The sequence below is a fragment of the Salminus brasiliensis genome, chromosome 4 (assembly GCF_030463535.1).
Source record: "Salminus brasiliensis chromosome 4, fSalBra1.hap2, whole genome shotgun sequence".
Taxonomy (NCBI): domain Eukaryota; kingdom Metazoa; phylum Chordata; class Actinopteri; order Characiformes; family Bryconidae; genus Salminus; species Salminus brasiliensis.
The window spans coordinates 26814903-26841904 of NC_132881.1; the positions used below are offsets into that span (position 1 = coordinate 26814903).

A 27002-nucleotide genomic window follows, 5' to 3' on the forward strand; every position below is an offset into this window, starting at 1 on the left:
GATTGACTGGATGACAGACAAGACAGTCCAGGGCAGTAAAAGGGCAGTGGAGGTAAAAGGTAAACACACTGATATTCTGTATTCCTACTTTAAAACAGTAAATAAGTAAATAAATAAATAAATCCAAATGTTAAAGAAATGGGGAGGAGGTTGTGTTAGGCAGGTTAGGACTTGGACCTATGCTATCATATGCTTTTATTAAATATAGGTAATCTACGAAAACCCAGTAGGCCTATACATCAATAAAACGTTAATATTTTAATAGAATATATGTTTTTTTTTTTGTTTTCTTAGCAAATTCCAAGTCACTTGACTTAAAAACGACCATAGAAAAACACAGCGCGTTAATATACCGTTATTTATTTATTCACTCACATGCGAATGAGCTGATTTTGGTTTATTCATGACTAAAGTGAAACGATGGGACGTAAATACTTATGTATTCATTAGACTTAGCCTAGTTATTTACACTAACATCAACCTCTGCTCTGTGTAACGGGCAAGATGAGAAGTAAAAAAATATAGAAGTCCGAGTCAGGGAACATCCCTCAGACTGGGACAGTCGCTCGTGGTGGGGGATGCGGCCGCTGTAGCTGCTGCTGCTGCTGCTGCTGATGCGCATAAGCTCACTTTACGAAGTTCCGCGCAAGTCTCTGCTGAGGTGATTTAAAGTTACCCTGAGGAAAAGACGAACTAATGACGGTGGGAGTCACACAGAGGGGAACACGGACTATCAGCAAAATAGCATGTTGATCATGGGGCAGATCTCATGAGCCGAGCCGGTGAGTTTTGTTGGTGTTTGAGCCGCTCCGGGTTGAGCCCCCGTACTGTTTACTGTGTGTGTTAGCTGGAGCTAGCGTTCCGGTAGCCCCCGAGCTAGCGGTTGTTATTAGTGAGTGTTAATGTTTAGCTACTAGAGATAAAGCACTGCGAGCCAGGGCGAGACGAGGCGAGGGACGACACAGGTATCTAGCTAGATCTTACAGACTTAGCTAGCTACAGACTTACAGGCGTGCTCGATAAGTCTGAATTAAGAGGACAGTGTGCTGTAAGGTTAACGTTATAGCTACCTAAGCATACTTGACCCGGCTCACTGCTCTCTGGTGTTGATCAATAGGCTTGTAAGTTGACCAACAGGTTAGGATGCTTGCTAGCTATATTAAGGTTAAACCCGAAATGAACCTGAAGTGACATTTATAGTGACATTATCGTCTATTTCATGGCTGTTTTCTTTCATGACTAGCGCGTGATTTCTTTTCCTGCTGTGTTCCTCCTTTAATATCACCGGATTCAGTTAGTTAGCGTTAGCTACATTAAGGAGAAGCAGGCTGACAATCCTAGCCGTCTCACCCCGTGCTGTGAATTTTTACACCCGCGATCGCTCTTCACAGCAAGGGTTTTACCACAGAAGATCCTCTAATTCAGGCTGTTTATAAGGAATGTAGCTAGCTAACTCTGAAGACGTTATTATAACAGCTTGGCTGAGTGAGGATGAGACTAACAGGGCAGTAGTCCAAAGTAAAGATCATAATCCTGTATCCGCTTAATAAACACTGGATGACCCCAGAGATGCCAAATTATCATCTGTCTCAAAAATCACTAGACTTTCAAACGACATGGGCTTGTTTCTTTCTTTCTTTCTTTCTTTCTTTCTTTCTCAGGTAGTCATTTAATCCACTAAACGTCCTTTCGCCCAAACCATGCTTTTTTCCCCTACCGTTTCCAGCCCTGCAGTGCTCAAGCACACAAAGCCACCAAAGATACCACATAAACACAGGCCAGCAGCCCATTTTAGTCTTTGAAAGTGAAAGTGACATTTTGGAAAAACACTTCCTATATTGGCAGAATGTAGAAGAATTGGTTTGGTTTTACCTACATGACCACTGTTCATGTAAATGATGGGCTCATTCAGCTGTATGTTGGCTCTCCTACTATCTCTTAGATCTTTTGATTGCAGAGCACAGACATGCTTTAGCTTACAGCCTGTCTGCATTGTCAAAAGGATCACTTTCTAACTCCTAATATTTTAAACCAATAATACTTTATTGGTCATTCATTACATATAGTTAATAATACTTTTTCCATTACATTTTTCAGTGTAATAAAAGAGCATAACTGTTAACTCTTAGAATGCATAGAAGGTATGCATGCAGCGGCTGTCTATTAATCGTTAGTTCTCTCTTGTTTGATTGTGCAGTTCGATTCCACAAGGAGGTAATGGGGTCCTGATCCTGGCTGTTTTCCTGTAGCTCCTGTATGACCTCTTGACCCTCAAATGGAGCGCTTCCATTTGATTCGGCACCGATGGCAGCAGGTCAGTTCCACAGAATCAAGACAGGACTGGACCTCTCCTGACAGCTTACTGCCCTCAAAAAGTGACTTGGATCCCCAGGACCACCCAGGAAACAAGCTTCCTGGAAAACGAAGGGCGGTAATAGCGCGACACGGTCCACACCATGCAGAATACCTGAACATCTGTAAGGGCTACCAAGGCAATGGTATCCGCACCACAAAGTACACCCTTCTCAGCTTCATCCCCATGAATCTCTTCCAGCAGTTTCACAGGTAACATCGCCCTTTTATTCAAACAAGTTTACCAAAGTACCACAGTTAAAAGAAAGTATTTTACAAGGAAGTGATCATTATTAAGGTTTTTAAAAGTAATTTGTTGGAAATGATTGTCAGTTCGTAATTTTCACACTTTATAGCTTGTAAATGTCAGGATTAACAGCAGAATATCATAAAGTCATTTTTGTAGATTACATTCCCAGAATTCTTAACAGTTTTGTTTCCTTGTCCTTATTAACTCTTATGCTTTCGGCATTTATCTTCATATAATGTTTTCAGCTTAAATTTCTTCTCATGCTAAAGGTTAGGTTTGAGTGCATTCTGAAGGGTTTGTTATTTTGACCACAGTGATGTTTTGTGTTTGGATTTACTTGTTCAGCCCATATTGTGACAATAGAGGTGAGTAGGTGGCAACTGTTGGCTTAGGAGACTCTAAGTTGATGGGTGTCTGTTAGATACATTATAAAATAAGTCATTAATGTTCAGTTCTTTATTGGTGGAATTTATGCCAGTAAAACTAAATCTGTGAGACCCAAATAATGGCTTATATTTTTAGCCAGCTGTCAGGTCGAAGTGTCTAAGCAGGTCAGGATGACTGTATAAAAAAGGGAACTGATGACAGATTTAATGGATGCGTGAAGAGACTTTAAAAAAATCCCTCATTAACGCAAGTGTTTCTACAGAGCGGCAAACCTGTACTTCCTGTTCCTGGTGCTGTTGAATTGGGTTCCTGTGGTGGAGGCCTTTCAGAAGGAGATCACCATGATCCCCCTGGCTGTGGTGCTCACTGTCATCGCCTTCAAAGATGCCATGGAGGACTACAGGCGGTACCGCTATGACCAGAGGATCAACAACACCCTCACACATGTTTACAGCGGGTCAGTGTGTGGGAGGATTTGATATTCTGCACTGTACACGTTTTAGTGTGCATGTGTTGTCACATGTGATGCTGTTAACACCAGTTATTACTAGAGGGGTTAATGAGTGTTTAGACTGAAGGATTGTAGGCTTTCTGCCACTCCCAGATTTCTGCTCATTCTTCTAGAGCTATTGGTTGCATATTATTTTCTTGTTAACTTCAGCATTTTGACAGATGGCTTCACGCTATACGTGAAGTGATATCAGGTTCTTTTATCAGTATTTAGTAGTACTCAGTGGCAAAACGGCTAAAACCATAATGCTGTGAACATTGTGCTCATTGTTTGTGTGAGGTTATTGTATACAGATTGAGCACTCTGGTATTTTGACCTCAGCTCTATGATGGGCACATTAGAGAAGATCCTTCAGCTTGTATCTGAATGTACACTGACATTTCTCAAACCTATAGGACCTGTAATCTTAAACTGGGTCTGAAATAATAAGAACAACACGTATAATAATTAATTAACATAAAAAAAAAATCACAACAATCTAGTGTGGGCTGTATGATGGTTAATTTGGTATAGCCTTTACATTTAGTTGTACAGTCTGTGTTTGTTGCAGAATGAAATTTAGTGCTGCGTAATTTATACACATCAAAAAAGCTCAACCGATTAGCATTCTGTTGCAAACGCTCTTAAAGGACCCTGTTTTCATATATGCCTGATTTAACCTGCTCGCTTCTGCCGACAAACTTGTGATTGTGGAGGAGACACGGAGACATTATACGTCCTAAAAGATCTATGAAAGAGTCCAAAAACAGGAAATGACAAAACCAGTGCGTTATCTCACTCTCTGCTTAACATCTCACTCTTTCTCTCCCTCACTCCACACACACATACACTTTCTGATCACGCTATGATAATGCTGAGAAACTACAGGCTATCTGGGGTACTGCACTGCACTTTCTAAAGTTCAGTTCTTACGATTTGTTTAAAAGAATGCAGTAAAGACAGGTCTGTTCATTATTTAGTTCTGTTTTGCACACTATATTATTTGATACATATACTTTTATTGTTAAATAAGTATCAGTAGTAAAGTAAGCCACTGTTAACCTGTAAAGACAGGCTTACTGTTTTTAATATGATTGTGTTTTAAAAAGAAGGCAATTCATAAGTCAATTTTCAGGTCAGTCCCACTGGCAAAATAAAGTCAGGTGAGTTCAGATCACAATTACTCATTTCAGCAGACAGTGATGCTCTAGTTTTAGCATGATTGCAACTGTATCATGGCAGGAAATTGAGTTTAAACATGACAGTCTGACAGTCTCTTTTCCTCAGTCTTCACAGGAAATTCAGAAAATATTACCCAAGGATGTGATTGACTTTGACTTGGGTTAAAGTCCCTACCCAACTCTGTACTCTTTTGTTGCCGAGCAGGTGGGGTAGTTCCAGCATATATGAATAAGATGGGCGTGTTTTTGGGGGAAATGCAGTAAAACCTATAAGTGACGCCAGTGAATGTCTCCTCCCTTTCTCCCTCCCCATGCCATACAGTCCTGTTAAACAAACACACTGGTGTTGCTATATTTGTTTTTAACTGACTGTAGTAAAACCCTTACTGCTGTCTTTTGACATGAGTGCACCCTATTGGACCTCACTGGTTAAAAGTAACTAGTAACTCGTGTAGCTATTCTTTAGTAGCCACAGGGTCATAATTGTTGTTCTCAGTACTGGATGTCTCAGCAAGGTAGCTGGGAATTTATTTTCCCACCACTTTGTCTTTGTCTGTCCTGTATTTCGAAAGCGCCTCTTTACTTGGGCTTGTTTATGACCCCTGGAATTGTTTCCTGGATGAGGAGCGGCCCTGTGTGTGTGCTTTTAGATTGTCAGGCTTGGCGTCAAATACACCCGCCACACACCGCGCTCTACCTGCTAGATCTATGGAATACGACCAATACGACTGAAGAACCCGCATCAAGCGAGTGTAGGGCTTCGCTAAGGAAGAGATAAAGACACTGAAGAGAATGGACTGCGTATTTAAGAAAGCATCACGTTTCTAAAAGCCGCTGGACATGTTGGAGTTAGAGCCGTTGGAGTTAAAGTTATTGTCCGAGTTGGACTTCAGGATGGATGTTTGTACCCACCATCTTATACTAAGGCTGAGGGTCCAGTGCCTGTAGGCTTTTTTCATGGCTTCACCAGCAGCCACAGAGGAATCTGCCTTGGGGAGAGACCCACAGGCAAAGAAGAGGAGGCTGGTGGTCCCAAACTGGGCTTATGATGAGGAAGCTGAGGGACTGCAGAGGAAGTACAGTGGGAATAAGATCAGGACCACAAAGTACACCTTCCTCTCGTTCATCCCTAAGAACCTGTTTGAGCAGCTTCATCGCTTGGCCAATGTGTATTTTATTTTTCTGGCTGTACTGAATTTTGTGCCCATTGTGAACGCGTTCCAGCCAGAGATTGCAATCATACCTATTGTTCTGGTAATGTCCGTCACAGCTGTAAAAGACTTATGGGAGGATCAGCGAAGGAGAAAGTCTGACCGGCAGGTCAACAACCTGCTGTGTGATGCATACGACAGGTGAACATGCATTACTATATAATAGCATATGCACAGAAATGAACTGCAAGGCTTATAGAACTCTTGACATAGGAGGAAAATAAAAACAGCGCTTAGCTCATGTCCATGTGCTGTCATATCAACAAGGAGTTTCCTAGTGGGAGGATTCAGACCATAATTTAAGATAAAAAGTATTATGAAAAAAGTATTATTTATTTATTGAGAATTTAGTTTACCCATGGTCCTGTGCTACAAAGAGAATATGTAATGCTACACTAGAGCTGGGCAATATGATGATATTTTATCGTATCATGATAACAGTATGCTTTTCTAAGCAAATCAAGGATACTGTTAGTGCTTAATAAACACAGATCATCTGCAGGTTTCATTACTAACAGTGTAATCAGACTGGTTTAATTAGATGAAGAGCAGCAGATGTTGAATAAAAAGTACTATGTTCAGTATGGAGTATCTGAATTGTAGTTTATCAGAATCTGTGGACACTGATGTTTTTAATCTGTGATTTACATGTATAGTAATAAATATTGTGTATCATGTAAAGGCTTTACATATGATACATGTGATCTAGTATTTTTACCATATCGCCCAGCCCTAGGCTACTCTATACAATAATGGCAATAGTTTCGTAGGCTACCAGGAAATTTGGTAGTTATGATTTTAACTTTGATCAAACAGGAAGTTAGTACAAGGAAAGCAAAAAGTTATTTTTACATATGCCTGTGTTAAAAAAGTGTAATAGTTACAATACAAAAAAATAAATGTTTGTTAGTATTTTAATATGAATTTAATAATAGGTTTAGGGTTGCATTTTCCTAAGTTTTAGCTCTAGGCACTATGGACACTGAAGTATACAGACTGGGTGATGTAAACTACACTCTAAAATCAGCTCAGCTGTTGGAATCTCACTTCTAAATTTATTTAAAATGTCTCTGGCTCATTATTTCACAGACAAAAAAAAACTCAGGTTTGTGGTTCTGCAGAAAATCTGTATTGCACTGCTGTAGTTTAGGCAAGTCACTCAACTAGTCTGTTGCGTCCCACAGCGCCAACTAGTATTTGAATATCCTCTTTAAGTATATTCAGTTCAAATGCATTTATATAGTTAAATTGATGCTGTTCAATCCCTGAATGATAGGCTACAACAGTGACGAGGGAAAACGCATTTCCTTGCTATTCATCTTCACCATATTCACACTATGCGCATATTTAACATCTAATGAAAAATTGGGCATTCTCTTTTTAGCCAAAATGAGACAGCTGTCATATTACTGTTCTCGTATGTAATTAATCATTAACATCTAGCTTTCTTCAGGTAGCTTACTTTCAGTTCTGCTCGGTAGAACACTGGAGAAGCTGCTGCTTGTGAGTTAAATACAGCTCTCAGTGTTGGTGCTGGGGGATGGGGTGTGTATGTGTGTTTGTGTGTGTGTAATGAAGAGGCTGCAGCGTTAAAGGCCTCCTGACATTACAGTTATGGGAATACACCTAACTTCACTGCTTACACAGGCTGGTCTCTGTGGTCTCTTTCTTCCACTCTCTCTCTCGCTCACCCAGTCAGAGCTGAATGTCTTACTCTCAGTGACTTACAGCAGTGGCTAATGTTAATCCTTGGACCCAGTCATGTGAGCTGTCTTTCTATAACCTTTTTTTTCTTTCTTTTGACCTTTTGTTAACCTTCTAGACTTACTGGTGGCTCCAGTCTTGCATTTTCCCCTCCTGTAGTCAGTCATTTTGTGCTTCATGTAGCTTGCGAATATGAAGCCCTAGAAGGGGTTAAAGCTGGGCTTATTGGGCGTAAGCTCCTAGGGTTACCCTCGTGAATAATTAGGCATGTGTTGTTGTTTCTCCTCAGAGGTCCACTGTTTTAACTACACAGAGGTCAGCAGTGCTTTATTGTAGTTGTATTACATCAGATACAGTAGACTTTGTTTTCATTGAAAGTAGTTGTTAATCGTTATACCATTTAAAGCCTCAAAACTAAGGCCCAAGTTACTAAAGTTACTTTGTGGATGGTGTGGAGGTTTCTGAAAAGTAAAACTTCTGGGCCTGAATTAATGGTTAACTCTTGGCACAATCATTATGGCATTGATGATTGTTTTATTAGCGTGACTATTTCTAGGTCAGAGGTGCCCTAACCATGGAACACACCCTCTGGGGTGTTTCTGTGTGTGTTTGAAGTGTGTGATTGCTTGTGTACCCATGAGGAATGTCCCACAGTATTATCAGTGTTGCCTTGTATGCCCAAACACACTTCAGCCTCTCTATTAATAGATTTGATGTACAACAACAAGCCTTACATTAGTAAACACTTTACAATTAAACCCCATTGTGCTGTAAAACCTACAGTGCAGACTAGCTCTTGTTATGCGGCCTCCTGAAAAAGTTAGGACAGCTTATGAAATTTTAATTTTTTTTTTAAACAGAAAGGCTTTTTGATATTCATTTTGGTGGAGGTGGAGGTATTATATTATTATATTATTAACTAAACACATAAAACTAATGAAACAGCCAGAACATGACCAGGTCAGATAATCCAAGCAAATTCAGCCTCAAAAGCACACTGAAAGATGTGTAAAGAAGTCCTTTACAGTCCTAAAATGTCAATGTGGAACCGACAGGTAGCTCTTGCTACAGCATATTTCAAAGTACAGCATTTACCATCAGAAAGAGGCCGACAAGTTCAGTATTAATGGCAGGTGTACAAGGAAGAAACGCTTGCTGTCAGTTAGCCAGATAACTAAAGCCTAGTAAAGTCAAGTCTGTTCAGTAGTAAAAGAGCGGGGGGCTTTCATATTAGACAATCCTCAACTTTAGGCTTAAAATATCTGGCTAACTGAGGAACCCTGTTTTGTTGTACACTCTTCAGGACTTTAATCTGGAATCTTAATTGTATTAATAAGGATAATAAAATAAGGATTGGGAAAATAAGGATCAAATGTCCATATGTATAAATATGTTAAGAAAGACGAAGGTTTTCTTGGGGATGCATACGTTGATCGCATTAGCAGCAGCAATTAGCTTGCATTGGCAAGTAATGCTAGCTAATGAACTGACCTGTCTCAGGCTGGTGAAGCTGTGTAGTCTGATTCAACTCAATCCCATGTGATCCCGATATAAAGGATCAGGTCTAAGTTACAGGTTGCACTCCAGTGACTGAGCTTTGTCCCCCCAGTCTCTTTGTTGTTGATGGGTTGTCAAAGCAGTGTCTGGTCTATGAAAATCAGGTCATCCTAGCAACTTCAAGAGCACACTGTAAGCTGTGTAAAGGTGTCCCCAACAATCGCTCAGCTCCAAAGTCCAGTCTTCCGTCAGAAAGAGGCCAGACCTAAATGCAATTGATGCATACATTGATTTCATTAGCAGCAGCACTTAGCTTGTATTGGCAAGTCAGGCTGGCTGACGAACTGACCGTTCTCAGGCTGGCTCAACCTAAATCCCATGTGATCCTGATAAAGGATCGGGTTTAAGTTACAGTTTGCACTCCTGTGACTGAGCTCCGCCTGTATAGTATTGTGAGAAACTGCAGGAAATAGATGCAGTTCTGGAAATGTTTGCGTGTGTCTATGCTTCATTGTGCATACTGTCAGATCACACATGGCCTAACCTGTATGTCTTTTCGCGACATGTAATGCAGGAAGCAGCGGCGGTATGTGGAGCGTCGCTGGGCTGAGGTGTGTGTGGGTGATGTAGTGCGTCTCTGCTGTAATGAGATCATTCCTGCTGACCTGGTGCTGCTCCACTCATCCGATCCAAACGGAGTGTGCCACATCGAGACTGCCAACCTGGACGGAGAAACAAATCTTAAACAGAGACAGGTGGTCCGAAACCTCCCTCAACAAGTGAGCCAAAACCATTTACCTTACAACTTTAATAACTTCATCAAAAAGAGGGAACAGTTGGAACCACTTAAATACACAGCATCATGTACTCACAGGCAACTTTATCAGACACGCTTGTCCTGTTCTTACACCTTATACGTGTACAGTTGGAGAGTAATAATCAGTGATTCATCTGGTTGTGCTGCCGTTCTGGTGAATCATATTATCTGTGTGTTGTGATGCACAAGCAATCAGAAAAGCTGATTCAGTCCAATATAAGACGTCTAAACAAGTCATACTGTTTTGTTGACAATTGCCACAAAGAACCCATTAGCAAAACCCCACACTTCACTGGCTGATCTACCTAGCATTAGCCACCTTAGCCAAGGTATTACCAGTTTTTATTTTATTTATAGAATAGTCTTTCTCTGGTTCACATAGCTTTTCATCTTGTATCACATGTCCATCCATGAAGCAGCAGATATCAGATTTCTATGTCTTTCTGTGGCTTTTGGCAGAGCATGAAGACATTCGCTTCATGTTTGAATCATTTTGTGACGTTGAGACTTTTAAAGGGGCTTTAGCAGATCAGATTGTATTTTCCTTGTTCTGTTCTTGCATATAATTGACTGTTCTGGATATGCAAGTGACACACCATGGACCTTACGGCCATCTCCTCATTCAGATATGAATTTTGTATAAGCAAACCAAGCTGTCCATACAAAATTCATATCTGAACCAACAGGCAAATTCCAAAAGCCACCAAATAGTTACACCCCACATTTTTCAGACACCAGCATTTTGGACCTAGTTCAGAAAGGTTGCGTTCAGTAACATTCAGCTGTCAATGCCTAAAAATATGGTGCTTTTTGTTACTTAGAGAAACTCATTTCCAGGATTTGCATTTGTAACATTGGTGAGCATGTGTGTCACTGCCAGCTCCTACTAGATATCAGAAAATGAGCAATCTCAATATTGCTATGCAAGCCTGGCCTTATGATTATGGCTTTGCTTGATGTCAGTATCCAGGGAAAGGGCGTCAGACGCGAAAGCATGAGAAGTAAGCATGTATTTATGCTAGGCTAAAAGCTAACCCTAGCCTAGCAGCATTTCAGATCTAGCCATCAGCATTCACTCTGCCAGCAGGATAACCACACTATACGATAAGACTTGGCAGGTGAAATTCTATAACATTGTGGCTTGATATGATGATTCTGTGTGAACCATCGCAGAGCCTCGCAGTGTGAACCAGCCAATCAGAGCAGAGCTTATCCAGTAATTCCTGCATCCATTGCCTGGACTAAAGTCACATACCTTCTATGTAGACATCAGAGAATGATTGAAAATACTGAATAAATGCATTCTACAGCACCTTTAAATCAGTAACCTGTACTATGCAACTATATAGGAATCAACACTTTTTCTTACGTCTTTAAAACCAGGATTCTGAATCCTTTTAAGATTCAGCATAAGACGGTTGTTAAAATGGATGCTGCGCTGAGACAAATGAATAAGTCATTGTTTTCTAGAAATCCCACTACACTGCTGCGCTCAGCCGCTGCTGTGCTGCTGTTATGCTGGTATCACTGCTGTGCACCAACCAAGTAGTATCAGTGGTGGTTCTGTGACTGTCCCTTGCATCCCTATCCTTTTATGCTGGATGAAGTGGAGAAGGGGTTTTCAAAGTCAGTCCTAGACACCTCATGTGTAGCAGATTTTTGTATTTTCCTTACTCCAGCACTCTTGATCCAGTACATTAGTTTAAAATGCAAGATCAGATGTGTAGGATTAAAGAGGAAAGAACAAATACATGCATGGTGTGGGGTCCCTAAAGTTCAAACTGGGAATCGCTGGGGTAGAGTGTGGCTGATGAATTGTGCAGTAACATGAAGTCTGTAATTGTGAACTTACAAATTGCACCTATGACAACTTGTCTATGTACTTTTTCACGTAGGGATCGGAATTTACCCCAGAGAACTTCAGCAGCCGCATTGAATGTGAAAACCCCAACGATGATCTGAGGCGCTTTAGGGGTTACATGTGAGTTTGTGATCAAATGGCTGAAGTTTCAGATTTTAATGAATTGTGTGTAGTATGTTTAGAGATATCACTTACGTTTTGTCTCTTCCTTTCTGTGTTTGTGTGTGTGTCTAGGGAGCACCCAAATAAAGTACGGGTAGGATTACATAGTGAAAACCTGCTGCTGAGGAGCTGTACAGTGAGGAACACGGAGACTGTGATAGGCATCGTGGTCTATGCAGGTAGCACTCAGTCAATCATAATGCTCAGATGTGACACAGGAAAGGAGAGCGAGATCATGAAAGGGATGGATTGATAAACGCGTGTGTGTGTGTGTGTGTGTGTGTGCTCCTAGGTCATGAGACAAAAGCGATGCAGAATAACAGTGGGCCGCGCTATAAGCGCAGTAAACTGGAGCGCAGACTTAATGTTGATGTCCTTTGGAGTGTGGTTATACTACTGCTCATGTGCCTTACTGCTGCTGTAGGTAGGTGTATCTCACACAAACACACACGCACACCATCTGCTACTCTGTCTGCATCCACACCAACAGGTTGTTGTCAGATGTAGTTATATACATTAAAGCAATTCAGTAATGCACTCCAGGCTTTTGTTACAGTGCTTTCTACCCTGGTTAAGAGCTGCCCTAAAGCAGAGCACAATCTGCATAGGTAAAATGCCCTAAACTGTGGTAAAATCCCTGTAGCACACAGTCTCATGTGGCTTAATGCTTTTATTAAAGCAGTGACATCTGACTAAACACACAAATGTTCAGTAAATAATTGAATGTATTATTAATCATATTTTTTTCATACATGATCATATTATTAATCACATTTCTGTAATTCTGTAATTCGTCTTTACCACTTACATTTTTAAGGATTTCATATGATGTTAAATCGTAACTTAAAACCACTGACTTTCAGACCAGAACTGTTAGCTCTATAGTATTCATTGACGGTGACTTTGGTGTAAATGAATGTTACTTGTTTGTGACTGCATCTTTAAGTCAGGTCTGACTTTTGTTCTGCTTGATTAGGTCATGGTCTGTGGCTAAGCAGTCTTAAGGATCCTGTCTACATGATCCCTGATGATACACACCCTGCCCTTGCTGGCTTTTACATGTTTTGGACTATGATCATTGTCCTACAGGTGTGTATTACAGCAGTTCTAGGAACACTCCCTCTCCTGCCTCGCACTAGCCATCAACACACTTGCTCCATCTTCGTAGGGTAGCTTAAAGAGTTTTTTTTTCCTGTGCAGTCACGCTCCTTGACAAATCACTGTTTGTGGTTTTTGAGGCTGTTTACATCTTGCATTAACATGCGTTTTTAGTGATCAGGTCTTGACCACATGAGTAAAAAAATTAGTAAATATAACAGTTATGGCCATTGTTTATTCTCTCTCTTTTGTGCTCTCACTCATTTTCTCTCATTGTGTGTGTGTGTGTGTGTGTGTGTGTGTGTGTGTGTGTGTGTGTGTGTGTGTGTGTGTGTGTGTGTGTGTGTGTTTGTATGTATACTTGAGTGTGTAAATGATTGGTTCAACTGGACAGGGTGCATTCCCTTGTGTTTTAATAGTCTCCCCTTTTCGGTTGTACCATCCTTTTCGGTTGTTGTGAAAACTCACATTTCCCAGAGCTATACGATCTTGTTGAGTATAGTATAGTATCTCAATTTTCCTGAGCTATACGATCTTGTTGAGTATAGTATAGTATCTCAATTTCCCGGAGCTATACGATCTTGATGAGTATAGTATACTATATCCTGGAGCTATACAATCTTGATGAGAAACTGTTTGGTACTAGAAGATGAAAATGATGGACATGTTGATTTTTATGCAGGAGTAAGACAGTAAAATTGGATCGTTGGCTCTGGATGGCATCAACCACAACCTGACAAACTCTAGCGCAGCTTTTACAGCCACGTATTTGCGTCCGTATTCAGGGCTTTCACACTTTGGAGCCGAGATACAGCGCCTAGTCTGAAAGATATTTTTACTGACACAGCAATGGTCCTCAAACTTTAAAACGCCATGGAATCACTGTAGAAAACGAATAGGATAGCAGTAACGCCATACCTGGACATCCATTGCCACAGAATTGTCTCCATAACTGCACATTTCATCACAAATAAGTGGCAGCTAGTGTCTCGTACTCTAAAACAAGAGCATTAAGATTAGAGCAGAGACTCTGATGAGACTGTGCGGATCTGGCTGAGCTTTAATAGAATGTGGCTGTGGCAGATCACTAAGATCAGTGCTCAGCGCTACTTGGAAGGGTAGGACGTATTACTTCCAGTTGACCCAGTTGCCACATCGCTTCTATTTGTTTATTAATGAAGCTTTAATGAAGTAAATTTATTGTGGATCATTACAAATACTTTGCTTTAAATTTACCAAGCAGTCACACAGTGAGAAACAATGAAAAAAAGAGATGCACAAAGATGCTTCAATAATCGTTTTATAATTGCGTCACTTTGAATTCTAATTGAATTGAATCGTGAGGGGCCTAGAGATTCCCACCCTTGTTGTATGGTCATGAAATGCATGTTAATGCCAGGTGTAAAAAGTCTCCTTGTCTTTTGTACGTAACCTTTTTTTAATCTGTGGTCGTCAGCTACTGTATGTACATGCAAACATAGACATGATCCTTGGGAAATACCATGCTTTTTCACTTGAAAATACGAACTCTCACGCTCCACTTTGTCTTTCTGTGTGTTACAGGTGCTTATCCCAGTCTCTCTGTATGTGTCTATAGAAATAGTGAAGTTGGGACAGATCTACTTTATCCAGAATGATCTGGATTTGTATAACGCCAAGCTGGATTCTGGCGTGCAGTGCAGGGCATTGAACATTACAGAGGATTTGGGCCAGATCCAATATCTGTTCTCCGACAAGACTGGAACGCTGACTGAGAACCGCATGCTGTTCCGGCGGTGCACTGTCGCCGGCACAGAGTACCCTCATTACGAAAACGGTCAGTTTTTACCTCAGCCTCCATGATGACAGGTCACTCCACCCAGCACTGATTTGACAACAAACATGTCTGTGTGTGTGTGTCTCCTTATTTGTTTGAGTTTGCCAAGCTCCCTTAAGCACTTTGATCCTAAATGAGCACAACTGTTTCTCCTGACTGTTCATTTTTAAAAGAATGGAAATACATTTAGTTGCATTTATTACAATACCTACATTAATATGTGCTATTAATTAATTATGTATTATTTATTTACATACAAATACTTCTGAAAAGGTTATCATTCTTTTGGCAAGCTGGATAAACCCCCGTTTATCTGATCTGCTGAATCTCTGGAATGTCCGGTTACTGTAGCCATAACAGTGGTGGCTGCTTGTCCTGTTTAGTACCAGTTGACAAGGAACTGTCTATCTCTACCAGTTAAAAACAATATAAAATCACATGGCCTGTTGGCAATGACTTGCAAAAACTGTGAAATGGAGTTTTGTAATGGCAGTCCATGTTAGCACAGATATACCCTTATAATCTGTGTTTCATCTTTGCAATCTTAACATTGTGGACAGAGCTGTAGTAGCCCAGAAGGTAACCAAACACCACATACTGAGACTAACCCTGAAAGCATTACTTCACCTTTCAGGCGCCTATTTCACGTATCTCTATATGCTTCATGTTAACATTGCGATGACACTGCATGATTAATGTGTGTGCATGTTTTCTCCTTCAGCTCGTGCTATGGAGCAGTTTGAGGAGCAATGCAGTGGGCAACTAGAAAACACACTTACGATGCGCTCGCGCTCCAGCAGAAAGTCTCTCAGCTGCAACCGAAGCTCTGTCTCTCTCAACACACTTGCTGCCGATTCAGACATACATTCGCCGCACGACACGCTCCGCAGACATGCACCTGGGGCATTCAGCAGCACCATGGTTAGTACTATATAGGTGTATGTGTGTGTGTGTGTGTGTGTGTGTGTGTGTATATATATATATATATATATATATATATATATATATTATGGCTGTTTAGTATTAAAGATATTTCCCGATCTTAATTGGAGCTTGTAACTAGGGCTGGGGAATATGACAATATTTTATCACATCATGATAATTTTTTTATTGTGATAACAATATGCTTTTTCTAAGCATATCAAGGATACTGTTAGTGCCTAATAAACACTGATCATCTGCAGGATTCATTACAAGCAGTGTTATTAGACTGGTTTAATTAGATAAAGAGCAGCAGATGTTGAATAAAAATCAATGTATTTAGTCTGGGAGAGTATTTGAACAGTAGTTTTTAAGAATCTGCCGCTACTGATGTTTTCTGTATTTTTGTGAATACATGTATCGTGATAAATATTGTGTGTTGCGAAAGAGGTCTTTACATATTGTGATATTTATTTTTACCATATCGCCCAGCCCTACATACATACATATTTTGCAGTTCATATGTAACGGTTTTACAGTGACTCTTTTATCAAAGATCCCTGGCACAGAGCTGACTGAATTCCAATCGTAGTCTAATCTCATAGTTTTAAATTCATCTGTGTGGCATCGCATAGACTAGCATGGCTTTGTAGCATTAAACATTGTAATATTTGTGTAATTATTCCTGAGTTTTGCTGAATAGTGTTGCTGTCCTCTTTGTGTCATATCAGGACGGTGTGTTTGGTTAGCTAGCTATAGAGATTGTAGTCAGTTGGTTAGCTTTTAAAATCCCACAGATGTCTTCCCGGGATTACGATTCCTTGTATGCTGCAGTGCTTTTAAGTTCCTGTTCTGATGTGTATTTAACTTTAGTCTGATGTAGTACTACCAGATGTGGTGGTAGTCCATCACATCTGGTGGTGATGTTATCCTTGTCTTAAAAAGTAGCCTGACAAAGTATCAATAACATCATATGCTCCCGCAGTAGCCGTTGTGTTATGTTGCATCGCAGCTTTAGGGCTCGAAAGGGCTTTTGCTAGTGGGTTGGCTGTATGTAAATATTGAGGGCATAAATCAAACTTCTTTTGCAACAGTACTCGTGTTTTAAATCGACTGTTTCTGTTTGCTTTGCTTACACTAAACTCTCATTATTCGACTATGCCAATGTCCATTAAATAGTGAAATAAGTACTGTAATGACTGTAATACTTTTAAATACTACGGTAATAGTTTTAAATGCAAGAATGATGTAAAGAATGAAATCATTATTACATACATAAAATCATGAGACCTAATTTCCTACTGCCATTATTAACAGACATTTATCTTTAACCACTTTCACTTGGTTTATTACTCAGTTATTAACCTTAAAACTACTGTGAAATGTACAGCACCTGCTTCAGACCTGCTAAGGCCCTTGGGGTTTAAATAGTTAGCAGTGTGTGAAGATTAGCTATCTATGTATGTTTGTTTCTCAGGAGTGTGCAGTGGTTCCAGATGTGCAACTGCAGGGAAAGCTGAAGGCGCTCTCCTCTCATGTGTGTCCTCCTCTTCGACACAATGCTGCAGAACTTTCCCACATCCTGGACTTCTTTCTTGCTCTGACTGTCTGCAACACAGTGGTGGTATCCTCCCCCAGCCAGCCACGTCATATGGTACAGTTCCCATACTTTACATCCTCTTTTATGAGCTTACCTCCTCTCACGTTACCTGTAATCGCATTTCACGCTGTTTGCTTCTGCTCAGAACTGCAATTTAGAGTCTCCAGTCTCTCTCCAGTTTCTCTGCAGAACGCTCTTCAACCCACATATCAGAACCTCCAAGAACCTCCATAGTTAGGTTAGTTAGGTTGCAAGACCAAATAATTATTAGTCAGTTAGACTAATCAAGCTGTTACGGTCCTGCCACGCATGCACATGAATGGCAGCACTCTGACAACAGGCACAACAACTCATGTCAGCCATACCAGCAGACTGCAGACTGCTGCCCTGCTCATTTAAGATCAGTGGGGTTTTTTTGTTTGTTTTTTGGGGTTTTGGGGTTTTGTTTTTTTTTTTGGTAATTTGGTACGGCCAATAAACCCTCCCATTCGTAACTCCCCCTGCCACTAGCAATGCTCCCAACACTGGGAGGGTAAGGACTCCTCTGATTAATGCAAAGCCATCCACTACCTCTTTTCAAACTGCTGCCAATTGCTGGGCAGCCGACACGCTCGGAGGAAAGCAGTTCCAGTTCCACCTCCCAAGCTATTAGATGCCTGTGCCGGTCAACACAGCTTAAGAGTGATGAGGTGGGACAGTAACCTCTACCTACCCAGAGAGCCGATTGTGCTCTTTCGGCTCAGGATTTGAACTCACTAGCCATCTTAGGCTATTTAAAGCAAGCATTCTCAAAGTTCACATTTTTTTTCTGTCTCATTTTTTTACTAAAAACACAGCTGAAATTCTCTGATTTGCTGGCTGTGCTGATTTGTGACACTGGAAAAATGTGTGGTCTGCTCTGTCCTGCTAATTCCCGCTGTATGTTGCTGGTTTCAGGTGCAGATGCCGATGGCTCGTACTCCGCTGCGGTCTCTGGAGGAGATAAAGGCTGTTCTGCAGAAACTCAGTCTGCCCCGCTTCTCCCTGTCCCCCTCTCAGAACACAGACAGCCCCCCCAGTCTCACCCGCAGACTGTTCTCCCGTGGCCGCGCAGCCATGTACACCCCCAACACACCACAGCACACATCCCCTTATGTCACGCCTAGTCACACACCCGCCCACACCCCATCACCCAGCTCCACCCCCACGCTCCTCCATGGCGGAGCTTGTGGAATGGACGAGGAGCGGCCTCAGCCCCAGCCCTGCTTAGAACTGGACAATGAAGACGGAGGCGACGAAGACGGCGGTGAGGGCGAAGATGAAGATGAGGAGGAGGAGTTACTGTACGAGGCAGAAAGCCCAGATGAAGCGGCCCTGGTGCAGGCAGCCCGGGCTTACGGTTGCACTCTGCTTGGCCGGTCTCCGGAGCAACTGCTGGTGGCTCTGCCCGGCACCGGACCTCTCTCTGTCCCTCTGCTGCACATGCTGCCCTTCCACTCCGCACGGAAGAGGATGTCTGTCGTAGTGCGGCACCCACTGACTGGCCAGGTGGTGGTCTACACTAAAGGAGCTGATAATGTCATTATGGAACTGGCTGGGACTTCAGGTGTGTGCGCGAGTGGGCATGAGTGTGTGTCTGTGTGTTTCTCCCAGTAAAACACAGTTTATTAAAGTAGGGAGGGTAGGAGAAGGAGGTAAAACATATTATTGGTTAAAATTACACAGTGTGGACAAAAGTATTTGGACATCTGCTCATTCATTGTTTTTTCTGAAATATATGGTATTAAATATAGCAAATCCTGCTATTGTTGAAGTAATTTTCTGTACTGTCCAGTGAAGGCTTTCTACTAGATCTTGGAGCATTGCTGTAAGGATTTGATTGCATTCAGTGACAAGAGCATTTAAAGCAGTGGAACACAGTTGCTGGGGGCTTTACACCACTCTAGCATTAGACGTGTTGCCAATAGGTTCATGTTTATCTGCTCCAGAGAGTCCTAGTGTATTACCAGTAGATCAGTGCAGGGACTAGCTGGGTGTGCATTTGTACATCTGTGTCAGCAATGGGTGCAACATAAAGTAGTTGAATGCATGCATTAGAAGGGATTTTCAACTTTCATGCCCGCTGGTTCATGGTGATAATTTCGAAACATTAGATGCTGTTTTATGATTTACATCTCATCACACTTTATGGAAACCGGGAATTTTTAATGATTCTTAGTGATTAATCATGTTCACTATAAGAAGGGTGTGTTCTGAGTCCAAGAAAGGTGCGTTGTGATTTCAGCTTGAATTTACGTAATATGTACATGTAATTGTATTCTCTAATTGCTAATTGCTAACCAATGATGATTAAATAGATTGCAATAGCACATTAATAAGCCATTAGCTGGCAATAGAGGAACTACGTACATAGTCTCTAAAGTGGGTTTCCCTAATTGTGACATAAACCTATTGTCTCAGGAAACTTTTAAAGGAGCCATAGAAAACATTTATTGAGTATTTTATTTTATTTTTTTTTTATGTAGCAAGTATATCAACTATGAGACACGCTGTTTTTCCTTTTGTGGTGAGCTTGTGATTAATGAGAATAGATAAGCTCTGCTTTAATTGGCTGGTTAAAGCTATTGCAGGGGCTCATTCTTGTGGATAGATGTCTTCTCTCTATGGTGAGACATGAAGAGATGTTAAACCTGCTTGCCTATGGTTTGTTTTTAGCCTATGCCCACAGCACATTCTTTAGCATGGATTTACTTTTAGCCTAGCACCCGTTCACTTTCCAGGTTTTAGCTTCCTGACTAGTGTGAGAGTTCCCACACAGGCGTAGTCATAATCACGAGGCATGGTAAGCATAGTAGTCTGCTTTTTCGTAAGTACAGCCTGACAGTGATGTACTGCTCTTCAGTGTTACTGGGACACATGCTAAGAAAAGATCTCCTCAGAAAACAGCCGAACATCAACAACACAAGCCTCCCAAAGTGGCCGCTGTTGGGTTTTTGTTTTACGTCACAGCTTTAGTTGTTGCTTTCGCTAGTGGGCTTGAGTGTATGTACATTTTGGGGTGTAAATATATCATGTCAAGACTGTTGCGGGACAGTTTTGGGGTTTTAGAAGTGTCCAGTTTAACAGCCTTGTTTTGGAAAAGCTGGGTTTTCTTTTGAAAAAATGAACAGCAGTGTTTGAGGGTTCACTGGATGTCACTTCCATATACTGAAGTCTTATTATTCAACTATGCCAAGATCAATAGTTTCTATTCTAGGGCAAAGATTGGGTTCTAACACCTTGTAAAACTGTGACAGATAATAGGCCACAGGTTGGTCTATATAAATATCAAATAATATTGTGCTTTTAATTTTTTTAAGAGATTGCCCAGCCAATCTGTAATTGGCACTGTCTGTATACAGTATATCTATAGCATATGTCTATGGTGATGCACCCAGCACTTAGTATAGGTACGTTTTTAATTCTGCATGATACTAAAATGCCGAACAGTGTTTACATTAACTTGATTTCTATTAAGTAATGATGGGGAAACCATTTTACTGTTTATCTTACTGAAGCTATACATTAAGCCATATTTTTTTTAACTGTCTTTGGCTGTGTTACAGCTGCTGATGGTTGTTCTAGAGAGACCATGGAAAAGACACAGCAGCACCTGGACAACTATGCCAGAGAGGGCTTACGCACACTGTGTGTTGCTAAAAGAGTACGTTTTTCCACTTCCCCTTTTTTACTACTTTGAATATGTTCTCTCAGCACTTTTTTTAAAAAAGGGAGAAATGAGACTGACATTTTCATCACAGTTCTGTAGACTGTTGTTTCCTCTAGCATGACACATTGGTTAAAATGCATGTCGTTCTGTGTTTTTGTTGTAATTAATGTGGGAATTTATCCGGTTATTGGCAGGTCCTGGATGAGGCGGAGTATGAGGCCTGGCTAAAGAGACATGCTTTTGCTGAAACCAGTATTGAAAACAGGGAGCAACTTTTGTTAGAGTCTGCACAGAGACTGGAAATGAACCTGACATTATTGGGTGAGACATTTCACCAGGTCTATGAAAAAGCCAAAAAGTGAAAGTACAGCTGTTTGTTCATGTCATAACTTGCACATTAAACATGTTTGAATGATGGCAAGTGAGTCCTTTTCCTGCTCCATTTAAATGTTTTTTTTTTTTTCCTGTTTCCAGGAGCGACGGGAATAGTGGATCGGTTGCAGGAAGAAGTTCCAGAGACTATTGAAGCGCTGCAAAGAGCAGGGATCAAAGTATGGGTTCTCACAGGGGACAAACAGGAGACGGCAGTTAACATCGCCTGTGCCTGCAAACTCCTGCAACCCACTGACCAGTTGCTGACCGCCAACTGTGACAGCAAGGTATCTAATTCTGCTAAACTGTCACTGTTTGGCCCTTGAGCAAGATCCCGAACCCTCTCTGCTCCAGAGGTGTGGTAGCATATATGGCCCTTCATAGTAGTTTCCAAAATAAAATGTGTTTTAAAATTATTTTAAAATCTTGTATTAATAGCGATTATTAGGAAAATATTATGCCAGCAGTTTAATGACAGTCCAAACAAAGCAAAGGAGATTTATCCTTTTTATCATTTATTAAAAAAAGATTTATAATTTTTTTCCCAAGGAAGCATGTGAAGCTCGACTCCATGAGCTCCAGCGGAACATCAGCACTGCCCCCGAGAGGAGTTTGCCTGACCGTGATGTGGTCACATCAGAGGATGAAGCTGCTGTGTCTGGCTTTACTCTGGTGATTGACGGCCGGACGTTAGACTTTGCCCTGCAGGAGGACTTGCAGAAAGTGTTCCTGGATCTGACCAGCGGCTGTCGATCAGTCATATGTTGCAGATCCACCCCCCTGCAGAAGAGCCAAGTGGTTCGACTTGTTGGAGATTCACTAAGGGTTATGACCCTGGCTATAGGTCAGTGACCGTGTATGTTCTACCACATAAGATTCGTTTCAGGCACAGCTTTAGAGAATGTGGGCTTCCTGAATTCAGTACTTATTTGCCTTTTTTTTTTGTTGTTTTTTTGTTTTTAGACCCTTGATCTTGCCAGTGCAGTGTTTTCCAGATTTTTCAGTGAATCTTTAAGTTCTAAAAAAAAGTTGTGAAAGTGGGCCCACATTTCAGGTCCTTACCTATACATCCATACATATAGATATATACATACTTAAATAATTACTGAATAATAAATGTTTAGTTTAAAGGTTTAAACCGTTTTTATTTAAATCTGCTGGTACTGATATTGAAGGCTGTGGTTGTGTCCATGACTGTGGTGTGCAAAAGTGCTTTTGTGTGTGTGATTGGATCTCAGGTGATGGAGCAAATGATGTCAGTATGATTCAAGTGGCAGATATAGGTGTTGGCATCTCAGGCCAGGAGGGCATGCAGGTATACAATTTATATATACAATATATATATATATATATATATATATATAGCGCTTTTTACAACAAATATATGTAACAAATGTAACAAAGGTGTACTCCCTCTCCTCTCCTCCTGCCATTGCATGTTTTTCCCCTAGTCTCCCTCACTCCAGTTTCAGGTGTGCTGTGGTGTCAGATGTCACCACTGACCTGTTTATACAGGCCAACCTTGTAACACCACTGGACATCTTGCAGTTTGTAAAGTAGCTTCTTGATATTAGTGGAAGCTAATGCAGTTTGTCTATAGTCGTTCAGTCTTTCTGCCTCTGTATTCATCTGTTAATCCACAGATTGCTGTATTCATCACACCATGCCAGCATATTACTGTAGGTTCCTTGATTCTTGAAATGACTTGGACTGTTTTTTTTAAGGTTACACTGCCACTTCATGAAAATTTCATATTCCAGTGTCTCCAGTGAAAAATTCATGCAAATGACTACAGATTTTTAAAATACACAGAAGGTTTGAAACCTGCTTGTTCTATCTGGGTCGCAGTTGCCCTGCACAAAACATTAGTAATCATGCAAGTAAAGTGTTAAAGATTCTACTTCTTAGTTCTACTTTTCCATTTTTTGCAAGGGAAAGTACATTCCAATGGGGTTTCTAAAGAAATACAAGTAAAATCATGAACCAAAAGTGGTTTTGGGTTTAGTTAATGCTGACAAAACTACTGAAAGCCAGAGAGGCTTCATGAGAAGAGGGCCAACATGTGAAACATGGGTCTGTATCTTTCCCCCCTTTTATGCAGGCAACTGAAGCGTTAATCCTAAATTACAGGAAATACAGGCTATTTCAGTCATCTTTAGTGACTGTTTCCCTCTTTGGTTGTTACAGTGAACTTTATATGTATATAAAGTGCCTATACATGCATTTTCCCATGAGATTTTTTTTTAAGTAAGAAGACCTTAGTCCTGGGGTTGTGGAGGCAGTGTTTATTTTAAGAGGGGATTAAACAACACTAAAAACGAAACATGAGACATATCAGACTAAATTTAAAGGAAGCATTATTAACACATTTTGCGGCAGAACCTGACTCCATAAATCTGAGGGCAACATTAGCTTCCCTTTTTGTACATTTCTGGAAGGCAGGTGCTCATATGTGTTTTGAGGTTTGTTGTGTGTTTTTTTTTTTGCAGTCATTTTATGGCCTTTTTCAGCTTGGTACAGATTTTGGATATTCAGCGGATATTCACGTTTCGCCCCTGCTAGGTTTTAAGCCTTTCATAACCTACACCAACAGCATTATATCTGTCATAACGAACTTCCCCTGGGTGTCCAAACAGCAGAGTAACTTGCTGTTTTCAAACATAGACTGAAGACCCATCTCTTCCAAAAGTACTAGTATCCATACTAACTTTTGTATCTGGCAGCATCTAGAATCTTTTGGATTACACTAACTAGCTGAGTAAATAGTGAAGCGCTTAAGTGTAAGTTTGAGCTAAATCTGCTAAATGCCTCAAATTTAGATGTAAATGTAGCACCATTCTCCCTATTACAAGTCAGTGGAATTTCTGATAAATCTTGAAGCTGAGATTTAAAGGTAAAAATACTACATAGTGTTGCTTTAAAGGTGTTCCTACTCTGTTGTGGTAGAACAACCCCCTCCTCCAAGGTCCAAACCACCTCAAACTTGATCTTCCATCATAACTATGGAATACACTCTTCATTAACTGTATTCCAGAGATAAAGAGATGCAAAACTAATGGCTGACATTACAGTCCAGATTATCATTATAAAGTCATTAAGGAGATGTTCTGTGTCTTTCTGATGTTTGCAGGCCGTGATGTCCAGTGATTTTGCCATCTCCAGGTTCAAACACTTGAGAAAACTGATGCTGGTTCATGGTCATTGGTGCTACACGCGGCTGGCTAACATGATCCTGTACTTCTTTTACAAGAATGTTGTGAGTATCATTTACCTCCTTATACAGATATACTCTTCTATTCTAACAGCTCATTATAGGTATTTATTTTGCTATTGGGCTCCCCCTGCAGTTTGGGAGTGAAATTCACTTCACGTCGCTACTGTAAATACAGATCACTCCCTCTTAGGGTACATATGCATGTGTTGAGAAGCTGAGAGATACGGAACTGGTATTTGGAAGTGAAAGAACTGTTGACTGTAATATATGTGATTGTACACCAAAATAACTGCACAAGACCTCTATGTGGCGTTGTGTAACCCCAGAGTCCACCAACGGTCTGTAGTGTAGTAGAGGTGTTTTTTTATTTTTTGTCTTGATGTGCACAGGATGAATTTAACATTTTAACTATTCTCTCTCTCTGCCTCCGTCCCACTTTCTCTAGATGTATGTAAACCTGCTGTTCTGGTTCCAGTTTTTCTGTGGTTTTTCGGGCAGCACTATGACCAACTCATGGGTTCTTATCTTTTTTAACCTGCTGTTTACCTCTGTTCCACCACTGCTCTATGGGGTCCTAGATAAGGATGTGTCTGCCAACACACTCCTGTCTTTCCCTCAGCTCTACAAAGCTGGACAAAACTCCCAGGTAGAGAAACTGCTCTGTTGTCTCTACTCTTTTATCTTCTGTTAACAGTAATTCTGGGCATTAATATTTTCTCTTTTGACAACGCTTTTTACATTTACAAAATATTTACAAGGTTTACAACCTTGAATACATTTACCAGTTGCACTTTGCAGTTTAACTTCCTACTTGAGTTTGGTGAGTAACAACAGATGCTGAGATGTTTGTGTTTGATTGCAGGCCTACCTCCCCTCCACCTTCTGGCTAACTATGGTGGATGCCTTTTACCAAAGCCTGGTCTGCTTCTTTATTCCATATTTTGTAAGTTTTACTTCATTCGTCTGTACTGTATGGATCTTTGTTACAGATGCATGTTTTACACTTACACAGTCAGACGTAACAGAAGTCCCATACTAAGTAAAAGTACAAATACTCCAGTTTAAAAATACTTTGGTAAAAGTTGAAGTATTGTTTACATTATTTACTCAAGTAAAAGTATAGAAGTACAAGCTCACAGATGTATTAAAAGAAATAATGTTTAAAACGTTGCTAATTCCCATGTATATAATAATGATAGATATGCGCAACCACTGAGTGTAAATATTGGTTTATGCTACAGCAGAATCATCTATATCATACAAATCACACAAATTTTAACCTCTGGGTTTTTTTATCTAGTGGAAAAAATTAATCAAAATACTAAATTTGGCAGTGTTCTGGCAATATGTTCCATTATTGGCTCTGATATTTTGAACATGTGATTTAATATTAACAGTTCCTGTCTTTTCACATTGGCCTTTTCTTTTTCAGTATTTCTTTGTTTCTTTTGGCATCTATATCAAGACAAAGTATTTTTTTTAAACAAGTAAAATATAAAATTCCAACTCCTCTACTGAAGAAAAATGCAACTTCATGACAGAATGACAGAAATCTGTCATTGTTGTCCAATCAGATCTGGAAGCCCAGTCCTCATCACATCACTAAACATTAATTGTATTAAACTGGTAGACCTGATTAGTAAAATGAATCAGTAATTAGACACTGCCAGTTCACCAGGTTTGACTACAATAAGAAACAGCAGGAAAGCCAGAAAATTAAACATCATAGTTTTTACGAGACTGTTAAATTCAGTAAAGCTCTTTGGTGTATCTGACAGAGCAGCTTGGACTACACACCTCTGAATCATCTGACACTTTCATAACAGGATAGACAGGACAGGACAGCTGAAGAACACATTTGACTGTTGTGTTAAACGTTATTGTTATTGTTGTTTTAGACCTATGCAGGCTCAGACATTGGGCTGTTCTCTTTTGGATCACCCATCAATGGCTCTGCACTCCTCATCATCCTCCTGCACCAGGTCGTCGAGAGCCGCACACTGGTGAGCAGCGCTTGGTAAAATTCTTACACACTGTTACTAAACCAAACTGCTATAACTAACAAGTACATCCACACAGGTATAGCCCTCTTTTTTCATGTCTAATGTTTGTCAGCTAAGTTGGCAGCTCTTTCACTTCTGTCCCTCTTACTAACCTTGGTGTATTGTGTGTTTACAGACGTGGCTACATGCAGTGGTGTTACTAGGCAGCGCTGCATTCTACTATACCTTTGTCCTTGTGTTCAGTGTCACATGCGTGACATGTAACTCTCCCACAAACCCCTATGGTGTTGAGACCAAAGCCATGTCCGAACCAATTTACTATTGTGTGTGTGGACTCACTACTGTACTAGCACTGTTGCCCAGGTAAAACAAATGCAC

At 40.6% G+C, this 27002-nt stretch overlaps 1 protein-coding gene across 3 annotated transcripts in view; it reads left to right on the forward strand.

The window, feature by feature from the left end:
- Positions 1-625: 625 nt before the first annotated feature.
- Positions 626-27002, forward strand: part of atp10d (ATPase phospholipid transporting 10D) — a 29323-nt gene continuing 2946 nt past the window's right edge. Inside the window, exons 1-22 of one of the 3 annotated variants that reach the window (XM_072677770.1) lie at positions 626-782; positions 2198-2565; positions 3252-3446; positions 9647-9851; positions 11785-11870; positions 11985-12091; positions 12205-12336; positions 12889-13001; positions 14574-14826; positions 15548-15747; positions 17225-17401; positions 18284-18932; positions 20932-21029; positions 21230-21356; positions 21510-21694; positions 21957-22251; positions 22646-22722; positions 24538-24663; positions 25067-25267; positions 25484-25564; positions 26520-26624; positions 26800-26987. In XM_072677770.1, coding sequence (XP_072533871.1) covers positions 2276-2565; positions 3252-3446; positions 9647-9851; positions 11785-11870; positions 11985-12091; positions 12205-12336; positions 12889-13001; positions 14574-14826; positions 15548-15747; positions 17225-17401; positions 18284-18932; positions 20932-21029; positions 21230-21356; positions 21510-21694; positions 21957-22251; positions 22646-22722; positions 24538-24663; positions 25067-25267; positions 25484-25564; positions 26520-26624; positions 26800-26987 — 3890 coding nt within the window. In that variant the 5' untranslated portion in view covers positions 626-782; positions 2198-2275. Of the gene's footprint in view, positions 783-2197; positions 2566-3251; positions 3447-5342; positions 6013-9646; positions 9852-11784; positions 11871-11984; positions 12092-12204; positions 12337-12888; positions 13002-14573; positions 14827-15547; positions 15748-17224; positions 17402-18283; positions 18933-20931; positions 21030-21229; positions 21357-21509; positions 21695-21956; positions 22252-22645; positions 22723-24537; positions 24664-25066; positions 25268-25483; positions 25565-26519; positions 26625-26799; positions 26988-27002 lie in introns of those variants that run through there. The other 2 variants (XM_072677771.1, XM_072677772.1) reach the window with 2 other exon arrangements.